Raw genomic sequence first — 23,566 nt, forward strand, 5'->3', positions numbered from 1 at the left:
GTATGGCCTGACTGCTGTTCCTTTTCCTCTTCTCATTTTTTGTTTGGTTGAAGTGTTCGGTTGAACAGCTATCGCTGAGCGGGATTGCGCTCCTTTGTATGGCCTCGTGTTAAGATACACAGAGCGGAGCTGTTCACTTCTTTTATATGTGCCAATAAATAAATAGATTTGAGCCTAACTTTTGTATGAATAAAGGAACAAGTGTTGTTTTAAAACTTTATACTAGAGTTCTGCCTTATCTTTGGAACCGAGGGTAACGCATCATAAAGCTTTGACTTGTGAAGAACCCAGGCAACAGTTGATGTATGCAGAGTCTCTCCCATCTCAGCAGCTGAAGCTTTTAACTCCTTTGGAATAGTCATAGGTGTCTTGGTGGCTCCCTCACTAGTCACCTTCTTGCATGGTCACTCAGTTTGTGAGGACAGCCTGCTCTAGGCAGATTTACACCATATTCCTCTGTGTTCCTTCCATTTCTGTATGATGGATTTAACAGAACTCCCAAGGATGTTCAGTGACTTGGAAATGTTTTTGGATCCATCCCCTGACCTATACTTTACAATGACCTTTTCACAGAATTGCTTGGAGTGTAGCAAGGAATACTGAAAAACCAGTCACTGGACCCTCCAGACACAGGTGTCTATATTTCTCGCTTGAGACACATTAATTGGACTCAGATGGTCTCCATTTCAATAATTGTGAGATTACTCGCACCAATTGGCTGGACCTCTGTTGAACTAGGTCAGTCAATTTAAAGGGTGGAATGGATACTTGTTAATTAATTGATATTACTTTGTAGAAATCTGTTTTCACTTGTGAAAAGTTGTTTTTTTTGTAATTTGTCAAAAAAAACCAAATTGTATTGACCATGATTCCATTTGTAAATTTGATAAAAGGGAAACACATCCAAGGGGGTAAATACTTTCTGTAGGGAGTGCACATATGTATATCTATACAAATACTGTATATGTTCATGTTAGCTCTCACCCCTTTGTCTAAATGAAATTAATATATATATCTACATACACATATACACATCCACATATACATGCATATATGTACATTCACACATACAGTATATACATATACATACATACATACACACACATATACACATACACATATATACACATACATATACATACATCCATATACACATTCACATTCTCTACCTCACCATGCCACATCAATTAATAAATAATAATCACCAATACTCATTAATGACCATTATCCATTGTACCCGCTAAATAACATGTGTTTGTACATTTTCTTGAACTGGTTGATATTTGGACTTTGCTTGAGTTCAGGTTGATCTTCATTATATCAACCTGACATTACTTCCCTTTTAGGTTTGTTTTGCTATCCACTACCTCCTGCTAAATGCTCCTCTATCTTCACTAGCTACTGTAGTTGATAACTGTTATCTGTCTACTCTTTGGTGCTGGAGTCTGGAGGAGTATGGTTGTTTTTTAGTGCAATTCCCAGAAAACAGCTGCCTGCTGTGTCCAAAAACTGATGGGAAGGTTGATAGTGAACTAATGAAGTGTTACAATTTGTGGGTTGGACCCTGAGGTGGACATCAAGACAGGGAGAAAAAGGACTTTACTTAGGTTGCTCATGAGAATGGGTGGTGGAGGAATGCGCAGGCTCAGGCTCAGGCTCAGGCTCGGGTTGGTGTCACAGCAGATGGTTTGGCTGGGGCTCTCAGTACTGGGAGGCTGAGGTTTAGTTGAAGGCACAGATGAGTGAGACGCAGTGGATCCACAGAAAGATTTTGGCTGGTAGGTGCCGCTGGAGCTCGGAGATTGCACAGGCTCTGAGGCAGATGAGGAAACACAAAGACTAGTCACAAAAGAAAACAAAGAAGTAGCATAAGTTGTATTGCCATAATTACCACAGTGATGAATTGAATTAAACAAAATTTAGCAGCAAGTGGAGAGAATACCAGTATTTAAACTGGTGCTGATGGTTAGATGGGCTGCAGGGGTGTGAGAGGCATGCCCAGTCTCTGCAGAGCATCTCTGACCACACAGAAAACAAAATAAAAAAAACATGAAGCACAGAAAAACCCCATATACAAAGTCCATAATCATCACAATATAAGATGAAAAATGTTATGAAGCTTAGCAGAACTGAGGGGAAACTGCAAACAGGTGCAGCATAAAATTATCACTTTTATCAATGATTATTTATAGAGTCTTTGTGGACCCTCCTCACATCAGGGCCCTGTATATTTAGTCCACTTTTCCCCCTGGCAGAGAGCTGGGGTCAAGTAACTCAATGATTTGACAGCCACATACAGAAGCAGGTCAACTTTGTCTGACAAGTGTTAGTGGATGTAGAGATAGTTATATTAATAAGGACATAGCTTAAATGCAGCCTACCTCACTACAAACGCTTACTTCAAAACTTGCTCTCTGAGCTGCTTGCTGAGCAGAGAGGTTCACACACTGCCAAAACAATTGTGCTCCACCCCTGAGGACAAATGTTTGACAGCAACTGACTAAAAAATTTCTCAAGAGGGTAATTTCCAGCAGTTAGACGGCAGTGAAAGCTGTTTTTCTTGGCAGGTACTTTACACTACACACAGTGAAGTCTACACCCAATTCACAAGTATAGTGACTGTGTATTTAAATAGTACACTGCAGTATATTTGACCCAAAGACAGACTGGCCATGCAAAGGGCAGGTCATGCATTAGTGCATATCCGTTGGTATCAGTATCAGCAGCATATTTTGGGATGTGGGTCATACACTGACAACTGTGAGGCTGCCAGTTGACAGAAGTCTTGGCAGCCTATGTCATGGCAGCATGTGGAGGCAAGGTGGCCTCTTGTGGGAAATCTGAGCAACTGCAACTCTAGAGACATTATTTGTCCCTTAAATTACATTTGTGTGGCAGTTGTATTTTTTTTTCAACACAAGCTCTACAGAATAGCACTGCACAATATATTGCACAAATGTGACTAGTTTTCCGAAAATTATTAGGTAATGATTGGTTAAAATGTGACTTTGAATCTGAATAACAACAACTTTTTTTAATGAGTTGTTCCTGATTAATTACTCCTTATTTACTTATAGCTTAGTCAGTACTTACTATTTTAGTTTCCCAACAAGTAACATGGCACAATACACTGAGTAGTTACTAAGTAGTCCCAATATTACTTTGTGATTATGACAAGTACCTCCTTAGGTTTTAACAAGGAGGTCACATTTGCTTCATACCAAACCAGACTGCAGGATTCTCAAGAAGCATTTTAATCATTGTATGTTATCATTACTTTCACATGAAGTCTCTAACACTAAGATTCCAGGTTCTTTCAGTGTTGTGCTTTGTGTTGAGTACTGCAGCGCTCAAATCCTACATTGCTACATTCAGCACATTATCCAACAAATGTATGAATATAATTATAACCAAGGTAATGGAAGTCTAGTTCATGAATAATAAACACAAATTTACAAAAACAGTCTTGCCTCTACGTACAATAGCATCTGTCCTTCTGTGTGCATTTAACTGACATGTAGTAGAATTGAAAGCACATATCTCATTCATATTCAGCATATACAGGTCAAGTACACCACGGCAAGTACTTGAATTGTAGGACCTCTGTAATAACATTGTTATGTCCCATGTGTCCCATCATCCTGGCTTACAGTTTAGTCTGAACAGACTCAACCAGCTGTGTGATTTTCATTTTTTACAAATCACACAAAGTGCTCTAGCCTAAGTCTGCCCGTCTACAACTATTGCTGTACTGTAAAGTCGCCTGCAGAACGATCTTTATTTAACCTTTTAAGCGAGTGAATAAGCAGGCGAATGCTGTAGAGCAGTAAGGGGCTAGGAATTAACCTCTAATACTGAATCCTCATCTGTATTTATAGAACACAGGCCTTTGTCCTCGGGGATTACAGCGCTCAGAGGAGGCGTAGCATGTTGGTTGGTTGTGTGTGTGTGTGTGTGTGTGTGTGTGTGTATATTCATGTGGGTGTGTGTGCCTGTCATCTTTAATTGAGTGCACTGCAGCAGAGGAACAGCAGGACTCAATCGGGAATTTGTACAACTCTCTCAGTAATATACTTGCTTACAAACATGACCTCCTGTTGCATCCAGCAGCGTGTTAAAGATTATTTTTAACCTGAAATATCCAAATATTTTCTTTGTGACCCTGATATATATGAAAGCTTTCATGAGGATTTTAACAAACAAACAGAAACTCTGTGCAGACTACAGTAGATTTTATTGAAACAAACCCACACCATTGCATGCAGCACACAGCCAACCTGAAGAAAAAAAAGCATCTCGCTAAGCCAGCTTTGACATGACCATATGAATTAACAACAAGGTTTTATGATGTTACACAACAGATTTACATTTCTCCTGGCAAACAAATGTCAGGGCTCGCCAATTTACAAATGATAGCAACAAGATAAACTGTGGATGTGGACAGAAGGAAGGATACTGGTCTTGTTCAGAATTTATCTGAAATCTTAAAACATATATGATGAAACAGTAATGTGGTTCTGATATCCCTGGGTCCATAGGCACAAAATCACAGTGAATATTCAATGTGTTGTCCATTTATACACAATATCTTGTTTCTGTTCTTTTAATGTTTAACTTTTTGATCATTTATTTTTTGTCTGAACATAGAAAGATACAACACAGTGTAGGGTGATTATGTCAAATGTGTCACAACTAAATGGGAATACGAAACAAATATGCATCCTGTGTGCCCCAAAACTTACATAGAGCCATTCTCATCTTAGTGGAAGAGCGATTGACTTGTGCTACAGCTTTAGGGAATACGGACCATCTGTGCAAAAGACATTATATGATTAATAAAAGTATGGTAAAAAAAAAAAAAAGAAGAAGAAGAAATTGTAAAGGATTCTCTTTCAGTATATATTAGACATATCAAGTGTTGCTTATGAGGTCAGAAATAAATGAATGCACTTATAAAAGGGCTATTTTTTATTTTTTTTGCCTCACATGCATTTGTGAAGCTTTCCATACAATATATAGCCAAACTATGACTTTATCTGTCTCAACCTGCTAATTTCCTTCTATCAAAGCCTGTCACAAAACATACACATAAAAAAGCTTTTTCTGTGTGAGCGCCTACAGAAAATTGCAGACACACATGGACTCAAAAATCAGTTTACACACACACACACACACACACACACACACACACACACACACACACACACAATGTGCAATACATTCATCATGGAACTCGGAGAATTCAGCCCGAACAACCGTTTACACATAGAAGACACAGAAGCGGCATAGGCAATAAAGAAAGGGCTGCGTGGGGAGGAGTGCATTATGAGGAGGACAATATAATACTCATTAAACAGTGAGAGATAAAAGTTAATGAAGGGAGAAGTTGCAGATAGAAAATGCAATATTTGGAACCCTGTGTTCTTTCCTCTTATGCACATTTCATCAATGCAAAAGCTGTTTTCATTTCAATCAGCAAAATAATGACCACTGTTTACTAGACCAAATAAAACAGCTGCAGACAGTAACACACCTGATCACTAAGTGAGCTGCTAAATCATTGTTCATTCCCTTTATGACATTTTACATCTGCAACATGAAGCTTTTTTCCCTGAACTTTGGTCCTCATTTCGGCGTCGGAGTGGCCTTTTGGTCAATGATTGGGCTCCTGCAGTAGCTCAAAGGTCAGCTGCGTGATGTGATGCCATGCTTGTTGGATGTGACGTGACTCTGTGGTGCGAGCGCAGATGGCGAAGCGCAGGACGAAGCGGCTGGAGAGCTGGCAAGGCACGAGGTGGATCTCTCTGCCGTTGGTGATCCTTTTCAGCAAGTCCTGGTTCAGCTCATTGGAGCCCTGAGAGGAAAGAGGAGATGACGCTCGAGTTGTTTCCAACAGCCAGACTTTAACTGGGTCAAACTATTGCTCATGTTGCATTTTATACTGTTTGCTTACTGCTTAAGGGATCTTTATATTTTCTTAGTTCTACATTGTTACCTGTATCACATGCAGAAACAAGCTATAATGCAAACTTTAACCGCCACTTCATAACCCACCTGGATTTTTACAGTATATGCCCCTTCAACTACTTAAACAACATAACAGACAGGGGGGGAAGGATCTTTTTTTTAAAGTTTACATGGACGTCCTGTCTCAGATCTGCATGTACAACTCAACTTGGATCTTTCTTAAGGGTGGGGGAATCTAACAAAGGATCACATGTTGGATGTTGTTACCTTCAGCCTGAAGCAGACCAGTCCCATGATGACCTCGGCACAGATCTCAAACCTCTTGTCTGCTCGTACCAGACTCTCAAACTCCTTGGCCAGGCCCACTTGCTGTAACAAGGAGACATACTGTATATTATATTATGTACTCTGACTCGTGCACTGTTGCATGAAAGTGTATCCAGTGATGTACAGTGTGTGTGGATTATAGAACACATGTATTTCTCTCGAGATCTTCAGTCTTATGTTAGCTCATTGGGTTGAACTGCGTTTATCACACAAGTTAAAGGGCAAAGGTCACAGTTTTTAAGTATAATCATTTATATACAGTGTAGTAGAGCATTTGCTGAAGAAACTGTGGTTTAATTACTAACAAATAAACATAATATTAATACAAATAAATATTACAAACAAAATAATTTCCCAGTCTGGGATCATTATGGTAATTCTATCTATCTAAATGGCGCATTTACAGTTAATTAAACTTTAATTAATAATGGTCTCACTGTTAAGAAACAAGGAAATGCAATCCTTTATTAAGCCACCGTCATTGTTAAGTTTTATAATACTTTGTGATGCCTAATAAATACTGTGGAGTTCATCTACATATATGTGGACGGCCATTATAAACCTGTACAAATGCTTGATAAATGGTTTATAAAGTGTTTCGTTGTTTGTTAACAGTGAAATGACTATTGACTAAAAACTTGATTAACTTTAGATGACCCTTTTATTACTGATTGTTATTATCAAGTAAACAATTAGTCTCATGCAAGCGACCATGCTAAAGGTGGTAATTTCTATGATTTCCACTAGATGGCAGTGCTGGATCATCACGTGTGCACAGCACCGTGCCTGCAGCCACTCAAATCAGAGGACAGGAGTGAAGCACATTACTGTGGGCTTAACGTCACTTCTTGAAATTACTGATAAACGAATGCATTTGATTAAAACAGTATGTTAAGATAGAGCACACCATGGTACCACTGCTCACTCAAAGCAGCACTCCATCCCCATGAAATGGTCTGTATCAAACTCTGATCTCAGGAAATGTCATGAATAATTTTCAAATGCTACTGTACGATCAAACATGCCCCTCCAACATCCACATGATCAAGGAGCCCGCTGAGACAGCGAATGCATCACTGCGTCTTATCGCAATTACACGTACTAACGTCAACTCCTCTTTTCCTGCCTGAACACTTACCAACTGTTGACCACCAGCAGGTTTCCTCATTCCCAGCCACTAATTCACCATTGCTCACAGGTCTTTACAAGCTTATATACTGTAATTGTCTCTTTTTCTGCTGAGATAATCGCTGTACGCTCGGTTGGACTCGTTAAAATGCTTCATTTTATAACCTCTTTCGCTCATAGGGGGGTATTTCATTAGTCTTTGTCAAGACAAAAAAGAACAAGTTGAATTAAACGTGTTTTTCTTCATCACAGACGCTATATTTCTATTTGAACATGTCGTCTGACTCTGGCTATGAAAGAACAACAAACACAGCTCAAACTGTTCTATTTGATCTAGAGGACGGATGTACAGAAGAGCAGTGTGTCATGGGTTATGGCTGCAGGGATCAATTCTGCTTCTGCTTCATTTAAAATGGAGAGTAAACACAAAACAGGTTTATTTGATTGACAGAGCAGACTGGAGGGAGAAGGATGAACATGAGAGAGAGAGAGAGAGAGAGAGAGAGCAAACATGCAGGGCAGACGCTCAGAGAAGAAACGGCAAATGGAAAAGCGATAGGAAAAGAGGATACAGAGCAGATATGTTTGATTGACAGGATTTGCTGATGGAGGCAGAGATGAGGGCATTGGAGGGACTTTAGTGTTAAGGAGGATTAGGGGTGAGACATGGGAGGGAGAAAGGGGATGGCATTTACCATAAAGACCAGGCATATGTGATTGCCAGAAGTTTTTAGGCATGATTGAGACACAGTGAGGGTTTGGATTAAGTAAATAACTCTCGAGGATTACTACACTGATATTAGCAATAACAAATACTTGGTTGTAAGTGCTGTCATACATTTTGTGGAATACTTCTGCATTAATTAAACACTATGATCATACTGTTTAATAAATTGAACTTTATAAAAAAAACATTGCATTCATACAAAAGCCAATCAGTACCATTTAACAGTGGAGAGGGATGAATAAATACCAGTGGTGGAAAGCTAGTTTTCTAGTTCTTAAGGAGAATTTTTAGATACCATTTTATGGTACTACTGAGAGGGAGAGAGCCTGACCATACTGGGTTTTGGAGGGCCAATACCGGTATTAAGGTGTAAAAATATGATATATCAGCTGTTTTTTGTGATAATCTCTTAAACACCTGTGACGAAAATACATATGTAATGCAGGCAATATTTTAGATTCTGATAATAAACTGTATACATGAAGCAGTACAGTAAATTATTACAAATTACTCCAAGCATCTTTTTTCCTACATTATGTTCTGTAATAAAAAAAAGCTTAGATGTTGTCAAATATCAGACAACATATAAGCTGGTACTGATGTATCTGTCGGGCTGCACTTTTAACTTTATCTGACAACTTTAGTTACCTAAACTCTAGTAATGTTTTGTTAAATGTATTCTTGAAGATTAAAACAGTTGTTTCCAACCTCTCACAAAAGTCAGTGTGTTCAGTGCTGTCTCTCCACGACAGGGACATTTATCTCATGAGCAGGGCCGTTTCAAGGAATTTGGGGGCCCCAAGCAAAATGGACATGGAGCCCCCCCGCACTCAAAGCCTACAGGAACCACAGCATAGCCATACAGTTTAAGTTCACCCACACTTTATATAATAAAAAAATGTTGACAGCGCAAATACTGCTGTTGCATATACTGTGCATAACATTTGAACATTTTGAACATTTTAACATGTGCAAAACACACACACACACACACACACACACACACACACACACACATATACATAAATACATACACACACTCACATTAACATTTTTCAGTTCTCACAAAGTGAGAAAATAAAACACTGCCTTCTACTGCAGGTAGCTAACATAAACATTTTTTGCTAGTCTACCTGCTGCGAAATTACACTAATTGTACAAGACAAGTAGAGCTATTTTATCCAGTGTAATGTATCACTTACCACTATCTTGTTTTTTCTTATCCTCCTCTTCCTTTCTCTTCTTTCTTTTCTGGCTTCCTGATGCATTATTACGCTTCATGTGATGACTGCCGAGGTTTTGTATTTTGCCGGCAGCAGAGGTCACAAACCTGGCTGGCAGGCTGCTGTCAGCGACTACTGAGAGGGGCCCCCTTGAGGGGGATCCCGATAACAGTGTCATTGCACTTTACTGCATTGACTATCAAAGGGGCGCTCACACAGTTTGTCGCTGCATGTTATTCATAACCAGTCGTTGTCTTGGGGCCCCAGGCCAGCTCGGGGCCCCAAGCAATTGCTTGGTTTGCTTGCCTTCTCGCGACGGGCCTGCTCATGAGACAACTCCTCACATGGTTTCATGAAAATTGCCCATGCAACCGTGCAACATGTGAAAACACATTTTTATCCCAAAATCAGCTTTTTGTTTCCTTTCCACTTCCGTTAATCATCTCCAGAGCCCTCAAATTTATCCTGTTGCCACTAATCAGCTGATGTTGCCACTGGGCTTTAAGTGCAGAGACACACGTTGACTCAGACAACTGAGTTGAGTGCATCATGCAGTCGCTCTCCTACCTTGCGTATATGAGCCTGCAGCCCGCTGAGCCCGTACATGCGGAAGACGAACCACAACTTCAGTGAGCGAAATCGTCTTCCCAGCGGAATCTGCCAGTGCTACAGGACAGAGCGGAGAGTGAGTAGGAGAGTGAGCATCACTGTAACCTCTGCAGGTTTGATGTTAGCTGGAGTTGTGCGATTTCTTTGCGAGAAACTGAATAGGCATGAATTGATCTTACCCTGTAATCTGTGACCAGCCCTGTTGAAAGACGAACATTTCAGGAATAAGTTAAAAATGTGACATCAGTTACTAACAGTGTGCATTATTAATGCTGCTTTTCAAGCTATTTTACAGTAACAGGGATTATAAGTGAACATTATAAGCTTCAGAAAAGGACGTATTCTAAAGCTGCAGTATTTGGACTGTGTTCCAGTGTCCAGGTGCTGCCGTCATTGCACCCAGCCCCCCTTATCTCACTGATCACAGCCCTGTCAGTCCCTGCACACTATTGGCTACAGATAGCTCATCTCTACTGAATGGAGGCCCCGTGTTAGCTGGGGCTAATAACCACTAATTAGATTGAAGAGTCCAGACTGAATGAGGGAAGGCTTTTGTAAGGTGCCTTAGTCGGGTGGGAGGTAGGTGCTCGTCTTTCTCTCTGGCTGCTCGTCTGTCAGACAAATTACAGCCCTGGTCTGAGCCCATCTGCAGGCGAGGAGCGTGTCCCCCAGCACACACAGCGCTGGCACACACATAAACACACAGACACTGAATATTATGGGATTTTTAAAATATGAAGTTGGGTTTGTTTTCAGGAGAAACTACGATGCCACCTTAGTGTATTCATTCAATTATGTCACAAGTGCAGTCAATCGGCTTACCTTTCTGGAGGTATAGAACTGGGAGACTAAAAACTTTCCACAATTTTTAAATGTGTCTTTCCTCTCAAGGTCTTATACTCATATTGGTCATACACACACACACACACACCTGTCAGGATGTGCACAGCATTTTAAGATGTCAGTGCAATGCTCCAGCAGTTACTGCTGAACCAGAACGGTGTGCGTTCTGGCTCAGAACTCCCTTCCACACAATGTGAACAGTAAACAAGGTCACAGGTGTTCATTGTTGTCATTTTGTTATCAGAGCTTGATTCAAATAATTGGAGTGAAATGACTCTACCTGACTCCTGGTTTTCATGTTTGAGGTAGAGCGGTTCGAACTTGAAGGCTCCAATAATGTCTGCTCTCTTCTTCACCCTGTTGAAGTATGGCAAAGAAAAATCATCATACCCAGAACCCCCACCAGTGATTGGAAGGTCACTGGTTTGAATCCCGGCTCCCCCTGACTGAGATGAGCTGCATGACCAAGTGTCGTTGAGCAAGATACTGAACCCCAAATTGCATGGCAGCCTCTGCCATCAGTGTATGAATGTGTGTGAATGGGTGAATGTGGCAAGTTTTGTAATGCGCTTTGAGCGATCAGTAGATTGGGCTCCTGCAAGTCCATTTACCTCCATTTACCATTTACTATCTGACTGTCCCCTCCTGAGATACAAAGTGTCTAGCTTGTTAGCATGCCAACTTCAAAAGATATATCTGCAATGTTTTTGACATGACATTCTAACTCTAATTTTTTCATATTCTGTTGATAATTTAACATTTTGAATGTTTTATACTAACATTCTCACTGATTGCGCCTTCATAGCAGCTACTGTGCAAGGAACCTTTTACATCTTTTTGTATTTTGGGGGCCACTGCAGACAAAAGCAGCATGAGCCCCACCGCTTCCTCTTGCAAAGATCTTGATCTGGCTAGGTCGTGCATTTGTTTTGGAAGTGAGTGAAAGAAAGACGCAAGTTTATTTAATAATATTTTTTTCTTTTTTAAACAAAAAGGAAAAACAGCAAACATTAGCATTCATACACCTAGGTTATAATTATGTAAGACTCACTTGCTGTGTGATAGTCATTTTGTTGAGCTAAAACTTCAGAAAATGAGTGCACTGCCCTCTAAATTGTTACAACAGTATGTTTACTTCTAGTCTAGTTCCCCTTCCATGTGTTTGTCATTTGACATGTACGCCTTTATATACTGTAATACACTATATAGTCAGTAATTTATACTAGACCAGACAGTCAAACATATTCCATAGTGTATTTTGATACTCTAATTGGTTATAGATGTGCCAGACAACTTAAACACAAGGATATATCAATGGCAACAGGTATTATGTCAGCAGGGACAGACTGAGCCTGAGTCTCATGCAAGGTTTGAAACACCTCCGTTTCCATCTTGTGCAAAGCACATCTGGTTTTGTCTGCTGCTGACAGAAGGGGCAGATGGAAAGCGTGGTTCTATTTTTACTGTGCAAATGATTGAGGTGTAGACGGATATCAGTTCTGTGATGACACACTGTTACTTTATAGGGACCGTGAGTCACTCTGAGGTAAAAATGTTCTGAGTGATTAAAGAATACAGAAAGCGCTTTTTTGTTAATGAGGTCTCTGTGTCACACAGTCACAGCTTACTCTATATCCGCGCTAATGATATATTAACACAAAAATATAAGAGGAGAGTGCAACAACTTACCACATCGCAGAGCAGTCAAAGTTAACTAAAAGCCATTTGTGTGGGTTGAAGTTGAAGGAGTCTGCATACTAAAAAAAAAGAAACAAGAAAACATTTTTAATAAAGCTACACTGTTTGATTCCACCGGAATGACAGGCAGCAGATAACAATGATTCACAAAAACATCAGCGACTTTCTGAGGTTTGGAAGGTACAATAAATTCACCAGAGCAATATAAAATGTATTAATAGGTCATTCATTTCTAATATTTTCCATGTAATATTTGCTGAATTTGCTAAAAACACCCACTATCATACACCTGTATTAACCGTTACTGTCACAGAGCCAACCTTTCCACCAAAAGCATGATCTGGACTAGAGAAGGCACAATTTATTTGAAATGCAAAAGAGGAACATCAAGCCAACAGCTTGCAGGGCATGAGGAAAATAACCCTTTCGTGTCAGGGTTTATTCAAAGAGAGGCAAACCTGTTTCCTAATCTGTTCTCATCTTTTTGTTGGCTATCTTTTGTAATATCCTTTTCTCTACCTCCATGAATGCAATAACACAGCGTAGAGATACAATGTGAGGCGGACTCCTGGCTGACAGTTGCCACGCTGACTGATTCAAAGGGGGGCTGGTTGCCTGCTCGCCCATCACTCATATCCTAGCAACCAGCCAGCCCTCCAGCAGGGCAGCACACTCATCCCTAAAAGATTGGGCTCCTTGTTGGTGCATTCGTCCTGTGATAATCATTGATATCACAGTGTTACAAAGTCCTTTAATGTATAATCTGAGTATAATCTACTATATAATATTAAGTTTAAAAAAGTGTATTTATCCACTCCCTTAAAAAACAACTCTAAATCTCACATCCCTATTGCATTCAAAATACTAAAAAAATATAAATTTGAAAGGTTATAGGATGAAACAGCAGTTGGTCTTTTTACAGTCAAGCCTGAGTTCTCTGTCTCCCCGCCAACATTGTTTGAACTTGTGTGTCTAATAAACAGTGAAATATAAAGGTCTAACGCTGCCTCAGGAAATTACTCTGTCCTTATCTCTGCGTCTCTGCACAGCTCGGGGAGCAGCAGCTGCCTCGGCAGCCTCAAAAGGCGGATTGATGCGCCTGCTCCGAACGCCGATTGTTCGGCCTATTACTCACTCTTGCCCGCTTCCTCCTTGACATTAACGTTATGCCACTTTCAAACAGAAATGAAGCAGCTGGACCTAATCAGTATGCAGTGTTAGCGTTTCCTTTTGTAGATGTTACCAGATAAATTTCACAACCAATTTAACAGCCGCAACATTTGTCCATGCAGGTGGATGCACACTTCAAGTTTTTTGACATAAACCCTTCCTACACAGGACGATCAAGGTTAAAATCCCACCATGGCATTTGTTAGTCTTATCTTGGAGTGATTTATTCCAGAGACTTTATCAAGAACCAGAAACTTTGTTATCAAAACACTCATACTGATTGTGTTACATCGTGCTGTATGACAGTGAGTGTTGGATATTTTTACACACCTCGACGCCATTCAACAAAGGCCTAAATTCAGGGCAGATAAATGCACTCCCAGCATATGCTGCATCAATATGCATCCACATATTTTCCTTGTTACCTGGAAGGAACAAGAAACGGAGGAGGTTATTAGGGTAACACATAAAAGTGTGTTTACAGGTCTTGGGGAGGACTACTGTGTATGCGAAAACAGCAGCATCACGCCTTTTGCTGCTCCAGAGGAAGCTGCTTGCAATCTGATAAACTGCCTCCAGTGATGTCATATTACATGCAGCATCCTCTGGAGCCACCAAATGTTTTTAACCACTTTTTCACATCTGCAGTTGTACTTCCCTTGAGCTTTAATGTTTAAAATTAGTGAAGTCACCCTTTAACAACTGTAAAAGAAATGTCAATCTACAACTGTGAACATCTGATGGAATGACTGAATTACAAACACAGGGGATTTTGTTGTTTTTGTTTGTTACACGTTCTCAATACACTCAGGGAGTAAACTGGTTATGGGGAATGAGAGTTTCTACACACACCCTGACTCTCACTTTCCTTTCCACAAACACAAAAATACTGAATGTCTGCCGCTGCAACAGTTGACTCACATAAGGGCCCCAGCTCGGCGATGTGATCGAAAGCACACGATGGAGTGGTGCCAAGAGTCGCACAGAACTGAAAGACACAAACATGCGAATCATAGCAGCTAGTGTATCATACTGTTTTGCAAAAGTGGACAGATATATCAAACATGGATCTAGATATCAGTTTTGATAAACACACATGATTCAGAGATGGTAGAGCATCGCAGCCTTATGAACATTGTTCACTGAGACAAGGGTTATTGTCCTTAACCAGATAGACATACATTAGGCTCAGCAGAAATGATGTTATCCTTCACCAGAAGCCTCGGTACAGGCAAATTGTATCACTGTGAGCAGTTGTGAAGGTGGAGATGTTTGCATGTGTAGCAAAAGCAATCCAATGACAGATGTGTGGAATTCAATGCAAAACAAAACAATATCTAGTGTTATGGATGTTTATGTGTCTGTTTTTTGTGTCCTGGCCTTGTAATTGTTTGATAGCTAGATATTTTCTGTCTTTGTCTTACATAGAAAGGGATGAGTCCGGCTGCTTTGTCCTCCTCCACCATCTTCTTCAGCATGTCACCTCCGACAGCATAGCTGTTGTCCGTGGGAACCTTCCTCATCATCACTCCTCCAATCAGAGCAGCACGCTCTACGGAAGAATGAGCCTTAGGAAGAAAGAGATGCAAACTTTGTCAGAAATGTGATGTAAACCAGTTGTTAGATCAGAGTTGAACCTCCTCACGTATTTGGTTAGACACTAAACCTAATTTTGTACTGACTGACTTTGTGACTGAATTAAATGTTTACAGTTCTCTCTCTCTCACCCTCTCTCTCTCCCTCTCTATCTATCGCGTGTGTGTGTGTGCATGTGTGTCATCATTGCAAAATGTGTTTCCAGTGTACTCTTTTGTGTGTTGTACTAAGTACACAGAAGTCGTACTTGAGTAAAAGTAAAGATGTCATGTCAAAATGTTACTTCGGTCAAAGTGAAAGTCACCCATACGAAGTTCATGAGAAAAAGTATATGATACTAAATGTAGTTAAGTATCAAAATACAAGTAAAAGTAAAGTATACACTAATTATATAGTGTATATAAATATATGACAGGTTGACCTTTTAGCGGCCTGGCTAATTATATGATCCAATATTCAGCATATTTCTGATTATGTGTGTGTGTGTGCGCGCGCGCGTGCGTGCGTGTGTGTGTGTGTGTCTGTCTGTCTGTCTGTCTGTCTGTCTGTGGACAGATTTTTGTGAGCACCACAGCACCTCAACCGTGCAAGATGCAGTCATGACATTTAACAGATGCGTTAAGACTTTGATGGGTCTGGTCCGACCCGTGAGTGTTTAGTACACATGTATCAATTTAGTACTCATCAATGACAACCTAATCCTAATTTTGAGATAAACCTGATAAATACCAATGACCATCTTAAATAAGATATTACTGATCATCTACAGAATGCCACTATCCAAAAATAAATGCGTATAAGCTTTAGTTTGTACACCCGGACTATAGAATGGTGTTCTTCAGTGGATAAAACAACAAACTGTTCTCTCAGTAAAGGTCTGTGTGGCCCTCAGGCAACTCTCTAACCCAATCACGAAGTCAGCCTGGTATTAAACCTGATCACAGGGAGCTGCTGCCTGACTGACCCTCTGTCTCATTCAATCACTGGAAAACTAACGCTACTACTGAGGTTACCTTTAATGATCTGAGCTCACATGGAAAGCAGTTGAGTGAGAGTCAACATACTTGAAGAAAGGTTTTTTAAAAGTCATATTTTGTTCCATGACATTAGCCATTTAATAAGCTATGTATCAGTAGGTTTTAACATGTTAAATTACTTAGTCATATCTGAAAATAGAAAAGTAATAAAATTGTGTGTGTGAATTCAGAAAAAAAAAGGCTTGTTTGTGCTCACTTGCTCGGAGGTGTATGCCACCAGTTTGGAGAAGATTTCAGCCTCGGGTAGTTCAGAGTTGGAGGCCTGGACCCGTCGGACTGCTTTACAGCGAGCAGCAAGCAATGACATCAGGGTTGCCTCACTGGCTGTGCCCTGTTGGAGAAATTGAGGTAACATGTAAGGCAATGCAGCTCCAATGTTGTGGATTTTAATGCCAAATTGAAATGTTATCAGTATTTACAAAGCAAAAATCAAATACTTGGAGAACCTTGGGAAGCCCTGCACTGTTTGACATTGGGCTTCTGGTCTGTGCTGCAGTAACAGTGCTGCTGCTGCAGAACAACTTGTTGGCTTATAAAGCTGCATTTCAAAATGATCTCTGAAATAGTAGTCACTACTGCCTGCTGTTGTCTGAATAGCAAACACATTATATGTCACAGCCACCAGGATTCTGGAATAATCCCAGCTATGATAAACAAAAAAAAATACAATATAATAATAATATATGAAATATGATAACATGCATCCACTCAGAAAGTATTTGAAAGTATCCTGAATACAACTGGTATCTTGGAGTGCATGTTGAAACACTGCAAATGTATACTTGTACTTTGATACTAGCCTGTAATGTGTGTATCCTACTGATGCATGCATACACTGAACATTTGGATATTCCCTGTGATGTGAATGCTGTGACACCTCCACATCCTCATTAGAGGAGAAAATCACTGTGTTTGAAAAATGTGTCGTGAGTCATCATCCAGCCAGCCTATACTGTCTGAACTGTTAGAGGCTAAATAATGAATTGAAGCGTGGCTTGTGAGGTATCCGAGGGCATTAACGCGAGAAAGTCGATGAAATGTTTGAATCATTCAATCAATAAGCACGGATCACTCATGCAGGCTGATATTGGCTTTGTCATTTGTGTCAAAACAAATGACAAAGGCAGGGCAAAATTAAGCCTGATTTTAAGAGGTTAGGCACCCACCGAATGAATCAACCGATCCATCAAATCAGTTGTTGGGGCTCCAAAACGAAAAGAACCGTTTGAAACTGACAATAAATGAATTAATAAATAAATAAAGACAATCCCCGAGCTTCCAAAGTGTACTTCCTGTCTTCTCCTTGCTTATAAAGAACCCTGAGCTGTAATCATATCTCAAACTGGTAGCATTTATAAAGATCTCCTCCATCCTCCCACCCTCCAATGAATGAATAGCCTCCTCTGCTTCAAATCTAACATAAGCCTTGATGTGAATATTTCCCTTAACCAGCTGAAAAGACAAACTGCATGGTTGCTCTTACATACTAGATGTACTGTAGTTTAAAATTAACCCAGTGTGAGGTCAATATAACACTTCATTGCTGAACCCAGTGTTACGCTGGGTAACTCTTTAACACGCTTCTTTGACGAGTGTAAGGAAAAGAGGTGATGATGTGCGCACTAAAAGCTACACGGCACGTTTGTGTCCTTAACAACTTTACCTGGAAGTAACCATAGAATGACTGCCCCATTATCTTTCTCATAATTCATCAGTCAAGTAAAGTGTTTATTGTTTTTGTCACTTGTAAATTATTCTAATCAAATTCAAACTGTCTTGTTCTGCCAAAGAGGTGTAATGGCTCACACAGGGGTGAAAAAAAAAGACAATTGAAGGTCACCAGAGGGTCTTTTTGAAGCCATCCCATTTCCCCCTGGCTCTGCTGGTATAAGGTTTATGATGACAGACTGGCAATCTGCTTCACTGACACAACGCTCATTAGCCTGCTGCGGTGAGAAGCGCCCTATTCGTTGCCATAGTGAGCTGGTAAGCTGCACTTAAAAAGCAGAGTGGCAAAGACAGAAACAAAAACATGAGCACACGTACACACTCAGGTGGTCACAATAGAGGAGGCATGAAATGATCCGTCATCAGAGTGCACTCTCATGCTCCACCACTCACCATCCCACGAACACGCACACATATAAATAGATAGCATCCTCTGCTGCTGCTGCTGCCTGCTGCCTCCCTGTCAATGGAACACTAAACTGATGCTTAGCCTTTTGCCACACGAAACAATCCCAGCACCGTCATCTCTGTCCGCCGTTGGATGACATATTAAAAGGCAATTTCCTGCCAATTTGCGGCTGCTGTGACAAAGAGACGACAAATCAATAGTACACAAATTGCTGATGAATACAGGTTCCGGGCGGTTGTGAGTGCGTCTGGACACCTTTATTTTCATGAAGGTCAAACTATCGAGCACGCTGGAGAAATTATGGAAATAAAGATACTACAAAAATGGTTCCTGTTAGCCAATTAAAGCCTCAATTCAAACCTTTGAATTGGCTTTACATGTGTGAAACAGCAGAAGAGTATACATGTAAGCAGAAGTTGGTTTCACTCCTTGGACTGCCTCAAACATAGTACACAGGCGTAAAAACACTTACCTGGATGACACCTCCTCCATGACCATGAGTCCCAGCTATAAAATGCTCAGGCAGTTGCAGCATCTTCCCCAGCCAGTCCATCATCACTGTCTCCAGCTCTGTACAGGCTGGGCTGGCAGCCTGAAAACACAACCAAAATTCACACAAAATCTCAAATATTTGACTTAAATCAGCTTAAGATTCAGATACAGAGACACAACATAGTGTTTGTTACCCAGGAGAATCCAATGCAGCCGATGGCTGTACACAGCATGTCGGCCAACATGGCAGGGTAAGAGGAAGCAGCTGGAAAGTAGGCATAGAAGTACGGGCTGTGCCAGTGGGTGATCTGAAAGAATATAAAACATACTGAATTAATACAACCTTATGGTTCACCCTAATACAGTTTAGTAAAAGTGAATCATTTAGAAGTGGAGCACTCCTCACTCTCACAAGTGAAACACAGAGGGTGTTTTCACTGACAGGAATTTATTTAGCTATGAAAAATTGAAGTTAAAGTAAAAACAATATAAAATGCTGAATTTTGTGGATGCAATGGAATCTCCATACACAATAAAATCAATGAATTCCCATTGAATGTTATTTCCAGTATGGGCCATCAATACATTCTTAATAACATACAAATTCAGACTTCATACATAAGTGTTGGAGAAAGATACTGTGGCACTTGCCGTGATTCCAATTGTTCTTTTGTTTTGTTTTATCTGTAACTATTTCTTTTTGCTTTTTGCTTTTACTGTCTTTTAGATGTAATTTGCAAATGTTGTTAATGTCTTTGTTTTAATGCATTTCTAAGCCTCTGTAAAGCCTTTTTAATTGCCTTGTGTCTGAATGGTGCTGTATAAAATAAAGTTGCTTGCTTTGCCCTTAAAAGCACCTCTGCTGATAATTGACAGCCTGCTATAACACTGTTATACGTTATTCTTGCAACACTTGACTAGACTAGTATAATATGTAAATCTCATCTTCAACTGACAAATGATTTACAAGTTGATGCCACAACGACTTGTGGGCCAGCATTATCCCCTTTCCTTTCATAAAAGATGGCCCACTTTACGCTATGCCAAATGAGATTTTTTTTTTAGATAAGAAAGCAGTGAATCACCTTTCCATAGCATTTAGAGAATTTTACCAGCTCTTATCATGCCTGCCAATTAGATACTTAAAGGTCATATCAGGGACTGTAGAAGGAAACCAGTGGTTCACCAAAGGTTGAACATGCCAACTCAATAAAAAAAATTTGACTTAACCCAAGGACCTTCTTACTGAAGGCATGGACACTGTTACAATCAGTAAAGGTGGACCGGAAGGCAGACACAGACAATGAAGTTAAAGGAGACATGTTGTGTAAATTTTCAGTTTCATAATTCTCTGCTCTGACTGGTCAGCTCACACACGCCTGAGCCAGCTGCGGGAGCCATAGTCAGCTCTGGCCTGTTTTCAGCTTCCACTTAGCTTCACTTCCATCGTGAACATAGGCATGTACTATGTAAATGTTTTACATGATGATGTGGTGTGTCATCACAAAGCCATGGAATTAAAGGCAGTTCTATTGACAAGGCGCTCCAGGCGCAGTGTTTTCTGTGGAAGATAGGAGCTTTTTTTCACTTTCAAGACCTTTAACATGCACAAGAACTTATAAAAAAAAAAGAAAAAAAAACAGAATGAGGATGGCAGGGAAGGCAGAGGGTAGAGAGGCAATTGCGGATATCATCGCTGAGCTGAGCAGGACAGGTGGACGATAGTGTGAGTGCGGCTGGCTGACGATAAGCTCATGGGTTTAGTAAGCAAGCAGACAGGGTAGTGATCACAAAAGCACAAGGGAACACGATGAGTACAGGTAATGCAAACAACACAATGACTGACTCAGAAAATGCTATTTTAAATTGACCGGGGACAAGAGACTACAAACAAACAACAATCTTGAGTGGGTGGAGAACAGGAGTAGATATATGGCCACTGTTGAGGTGATGGAAGGCAGATGTGCTTGCTTGGAAGGTCATTGAATGTACTAACAAATACATGGGCCAACATCTTGTAAAAAGTTCTCTCTAATTCTTTTAGTAGCATGAACATAGGAGGAGAAGACGAAATTTACATTGTGCAGTAGTGATTGCAGATCACTTGGTTTGCAGTGTAGACGTCCTAAAATGCTTAGAATGGAATAATTCCACATTACTGGAAAACTTTCATTGCAACGATTATACATTTATCGCTATTGTCCTCTTTTATGTTATCTACACCATTCTGGGATGGGATGAAATACAAAGTAGTTGCAGAGTTTCCTTTCTACACAGCTCAGTGCATCATGGGCCATCATGGGGGGAAAAAAATTATCATCGGTAAAGCAAAAGTATTACTGAGGTGAGCACATGGACCTTACTCTGTACTTCATTTTACTTTCCAAAATTACCTCAATAAAAATGATGAATGACACTGTCAGAAGAGAATAAGAGAATCTGTGCTTCTGCAAGATCCCTTAGTGCATCAGCAAGCCACCACAAGAATGAACTCACCCCTGGCATGATGACCCTCTCCACATCTTTCATGATCTCCTCATAGGTCTCAGGCTCTGCCGGGGCCTCATTTGGGATCAAAGAGCGCAGATACCCCGGTTCCAGATCTGGGTAGACTGGTCGCTGCTCTATGTTTTCCAGGTAGTCAGCCACATAGTCCACCATCTCCTTGCCTCTGCGCCGAAACTCTGCTGCGTCCATTGTACCACTGGAACACAGAGCAGAAACATTTTATTTGTCAAGCACCACGTTGCTGATATCAACTTTCTTGTTGATTGATTTTATTCAAACAGTGGACACATTAAAAATGACATATGCACACATTCACACCTATACTAATTACACTGTTGATGTCAGTGATAGGAATTTATTAATCATTTCAGATTTCCTGTGCCGCATGAGGTCAATGATAATAAAATGATTGCACACTGATTTCACCCTGGATGAACTTACACTTGAACAGAAAATGTATACGCTAACAAGTATAACTTGATTTGCAGCTAATTAGAAACAGTGATACACTTTTATTACAGTGTATTACATCAAAATCTGGTCTATCAGCACACATTAGCACATCTCAGGTCTGGTTGCACTGCATGTTTCTTCGTCATGGTGGAAATGACGTGAGATTAACCAGTTTGTTTTTATCTAAAACAATCTTTTTTTAAATTCATTACTTCTTACTACTGACACAAAATTAAAATGAAAATATGTAACATAGGTGTGAATAATGAAAACTTATACAACTGATGAAGATTAACACAAACACGCCCACACACACACACACAGATCCTAAGCCGTGCTCCTTGACACAGTTTGTATAAGCTTGCACAATTTAAATGTATGTATGAGCCCTTGACCCTCTTACCAACACATTAAGCCAGTCTGATCGTAGCTTAGTTTACTTTCACTTTACGGACTGAGGTGAACAGGACAGCTTGGTAGCAAAATGTATTTCCATGTCTAAAATAATCTCTTTGTATATACTTTTGTTATAAATTCATTCTCTGATTATAACACAGTATTCAAACAGCGGTGTCATCAACTTGTTTGAAACAGAGGCTCATCAAGATTTCTTGATCACATCAACATCCAGCTGATTGAATAAAGGACATTTCTGAGCAATGTTAATGAGCCAATTTTTTATCTGCAAATCAGGAACATGCCAACAATTAAGAATAAAGCAGTTGTACAACATTGATTAATTGGAAAGTAGCCAACAGCTTTAAATAAATTGACTGATGTGCTGCCAATTCAAATGGCACAACAGCATGAACATTGCCCCCCGCTTTACAGTGCCTTATCATTCAACAAGTGCTTCAATCTGCATGTCTCTTTCCCTTGCTGAGGAGCAGAGCCCTTGTCTTTATCCTTATCTTAAATAGGATTACACATGTTTGTGTGAATGTGCGTGTGTGTGCATACTTACATTTTCAGGTTTAAGCTTCAGCAGTGGTGCTGGTGGATGGTGGTCCCTCTCCTCTTCTTAAGCGTCCGCAAAAAGACGGCCAGACAGACAGGCAGGCACGTGGTGAATGTGTTTGTGTGTGTAAGCAGGACAAGAGACATTTGCTCCTTTTATCTTGCCACTAACCACCCCCTCCCCACCATCCCCACAAGGCCAGCCAATAGGAATGGGGCTCATGGCCAATATAAGAGAGACTGATCTGTAAGGAGTTCCTGAAGCTGTGTTTATTGAGATCTCTATGTCAGGGGTTCTTAACCTTTTCGCCCTTAAGGCCCAATTTTTTCAGTGCAGAGTGGCCCGGGGCCCATTAATTATTAACACTGTATATGCAGTGGGGAAGCTAGTTTGCAAGCGTAGCATGTAAAACTACATGTAGTTCAGCCTGGCTGTAGTTTTAACAAACTGCATTTCTACTCCTGGAGAAATGTGGTTTGTAAAACTACTGCTAAAAAAAGTAGCTTTAGCAACTACTTATACTCATTATACTCATTTAAATCAGCGTTAAATAAATCAACATATGATGTATATGAAACAAAATATAATAGCCTACAAAAAATTCACATACAAATATGCCTCTCAACTCAAGTTTTATTTTTTAAAGAACAAAAGCTGACATTTTTGGTCAACATCACAGGAACTTCAGAGGCA

General features: G+C 40.2%; 1 protein-coding gene across 2 annotated transcripts; it reads right to left on the reverse strand.

Annotated features, from left to right (window-relative positions):
• Positions 1–1,608: 1,608 nt before the first annotated feature.
• Positions 1,609–23,001, reverse strand: ddc (dopa decarboxylase). Of its 2 annotated transcripts, XM_030392593.1 has the most exons (14): positions 22,880–23,001; positions 21,451–21,658; positions 19,149–19,262; positions 18,935–19,054; positions 16,522–16,656; positions 15,117–15,260; positions 14,614–14,680; positions 14,023–14,117; positions 12,514–12,581; positions 11,105–11,181; positions 10,161–10,180; positions 9,940–10,038; positions 6,235–6,336; positions 4,216–5,854 (listed from the first exon to the last, which is right to left on the reverse strand). In XM_030392593.1, the coding sequence occupies exons 2-14, from the start codon at positions 21,649–21,651 to the stop codon at positions 5,654–5,656; spliced, it is 1,443 nt and encodes a 480-aa protein (XP_030248453.1). In that variant the 5' UTR covers positions 21,652–21,658; positions 22,880–23,001; the 3' UTR covers positions 4,216–5,653. The 2 variants fall into 2 exon arrangements, with proteins under 2 accessions (XP_030248454.1, XP_030248453.1); XM_030392594.1 differs by lacking the exons at positions 4,216–5,854; positions 6,235–6,336 and adding an exon at positions 1,609–1,813.
• Between the last annotated feature and the right edge of the window lie 565 nt (positions 23,002–23,566).

This window comes from Sparus aurata, chromosome 17 (assembly GCF_900880675.1).
Source record: "Sparus aurata chromosome 17, fSpaAur1.1, whole genome shotgun sequence".
NCBI lineage: Eukaryota > Metazoa > Chordata > Actinopteri > Spariformes > Sparidae > Sparus > Sparus aurata.

What these genes read in the sequence shown, in the direction of transcription:
- ddc (XM_030392593.1), bottom strand. Translation starts at nt 21,651, where the DNA reads ATGGACGCAGCAGAGTTTCGGCGCAGAGGCAAGGAGATGGTGGACTAT. An exon ending in ACATGAAAACCAGGAGTCAG is followed by an intron (nt 10,181 to 11,104) that starts GTAGAGTCATTT and finishes GTCTTTCAACAG; the next exon opens with GGCTGGTCACAGATTACAGG. An exon ending in TGCAGGCTCATATACGCAAG is followed by an intron (nt 6,337 to 9,939) that starts GTAGGAGAGCGA and finishes TCCTTGTTACAG; the next exon opens with CAAGTGGGCCTGGCCAAGGA.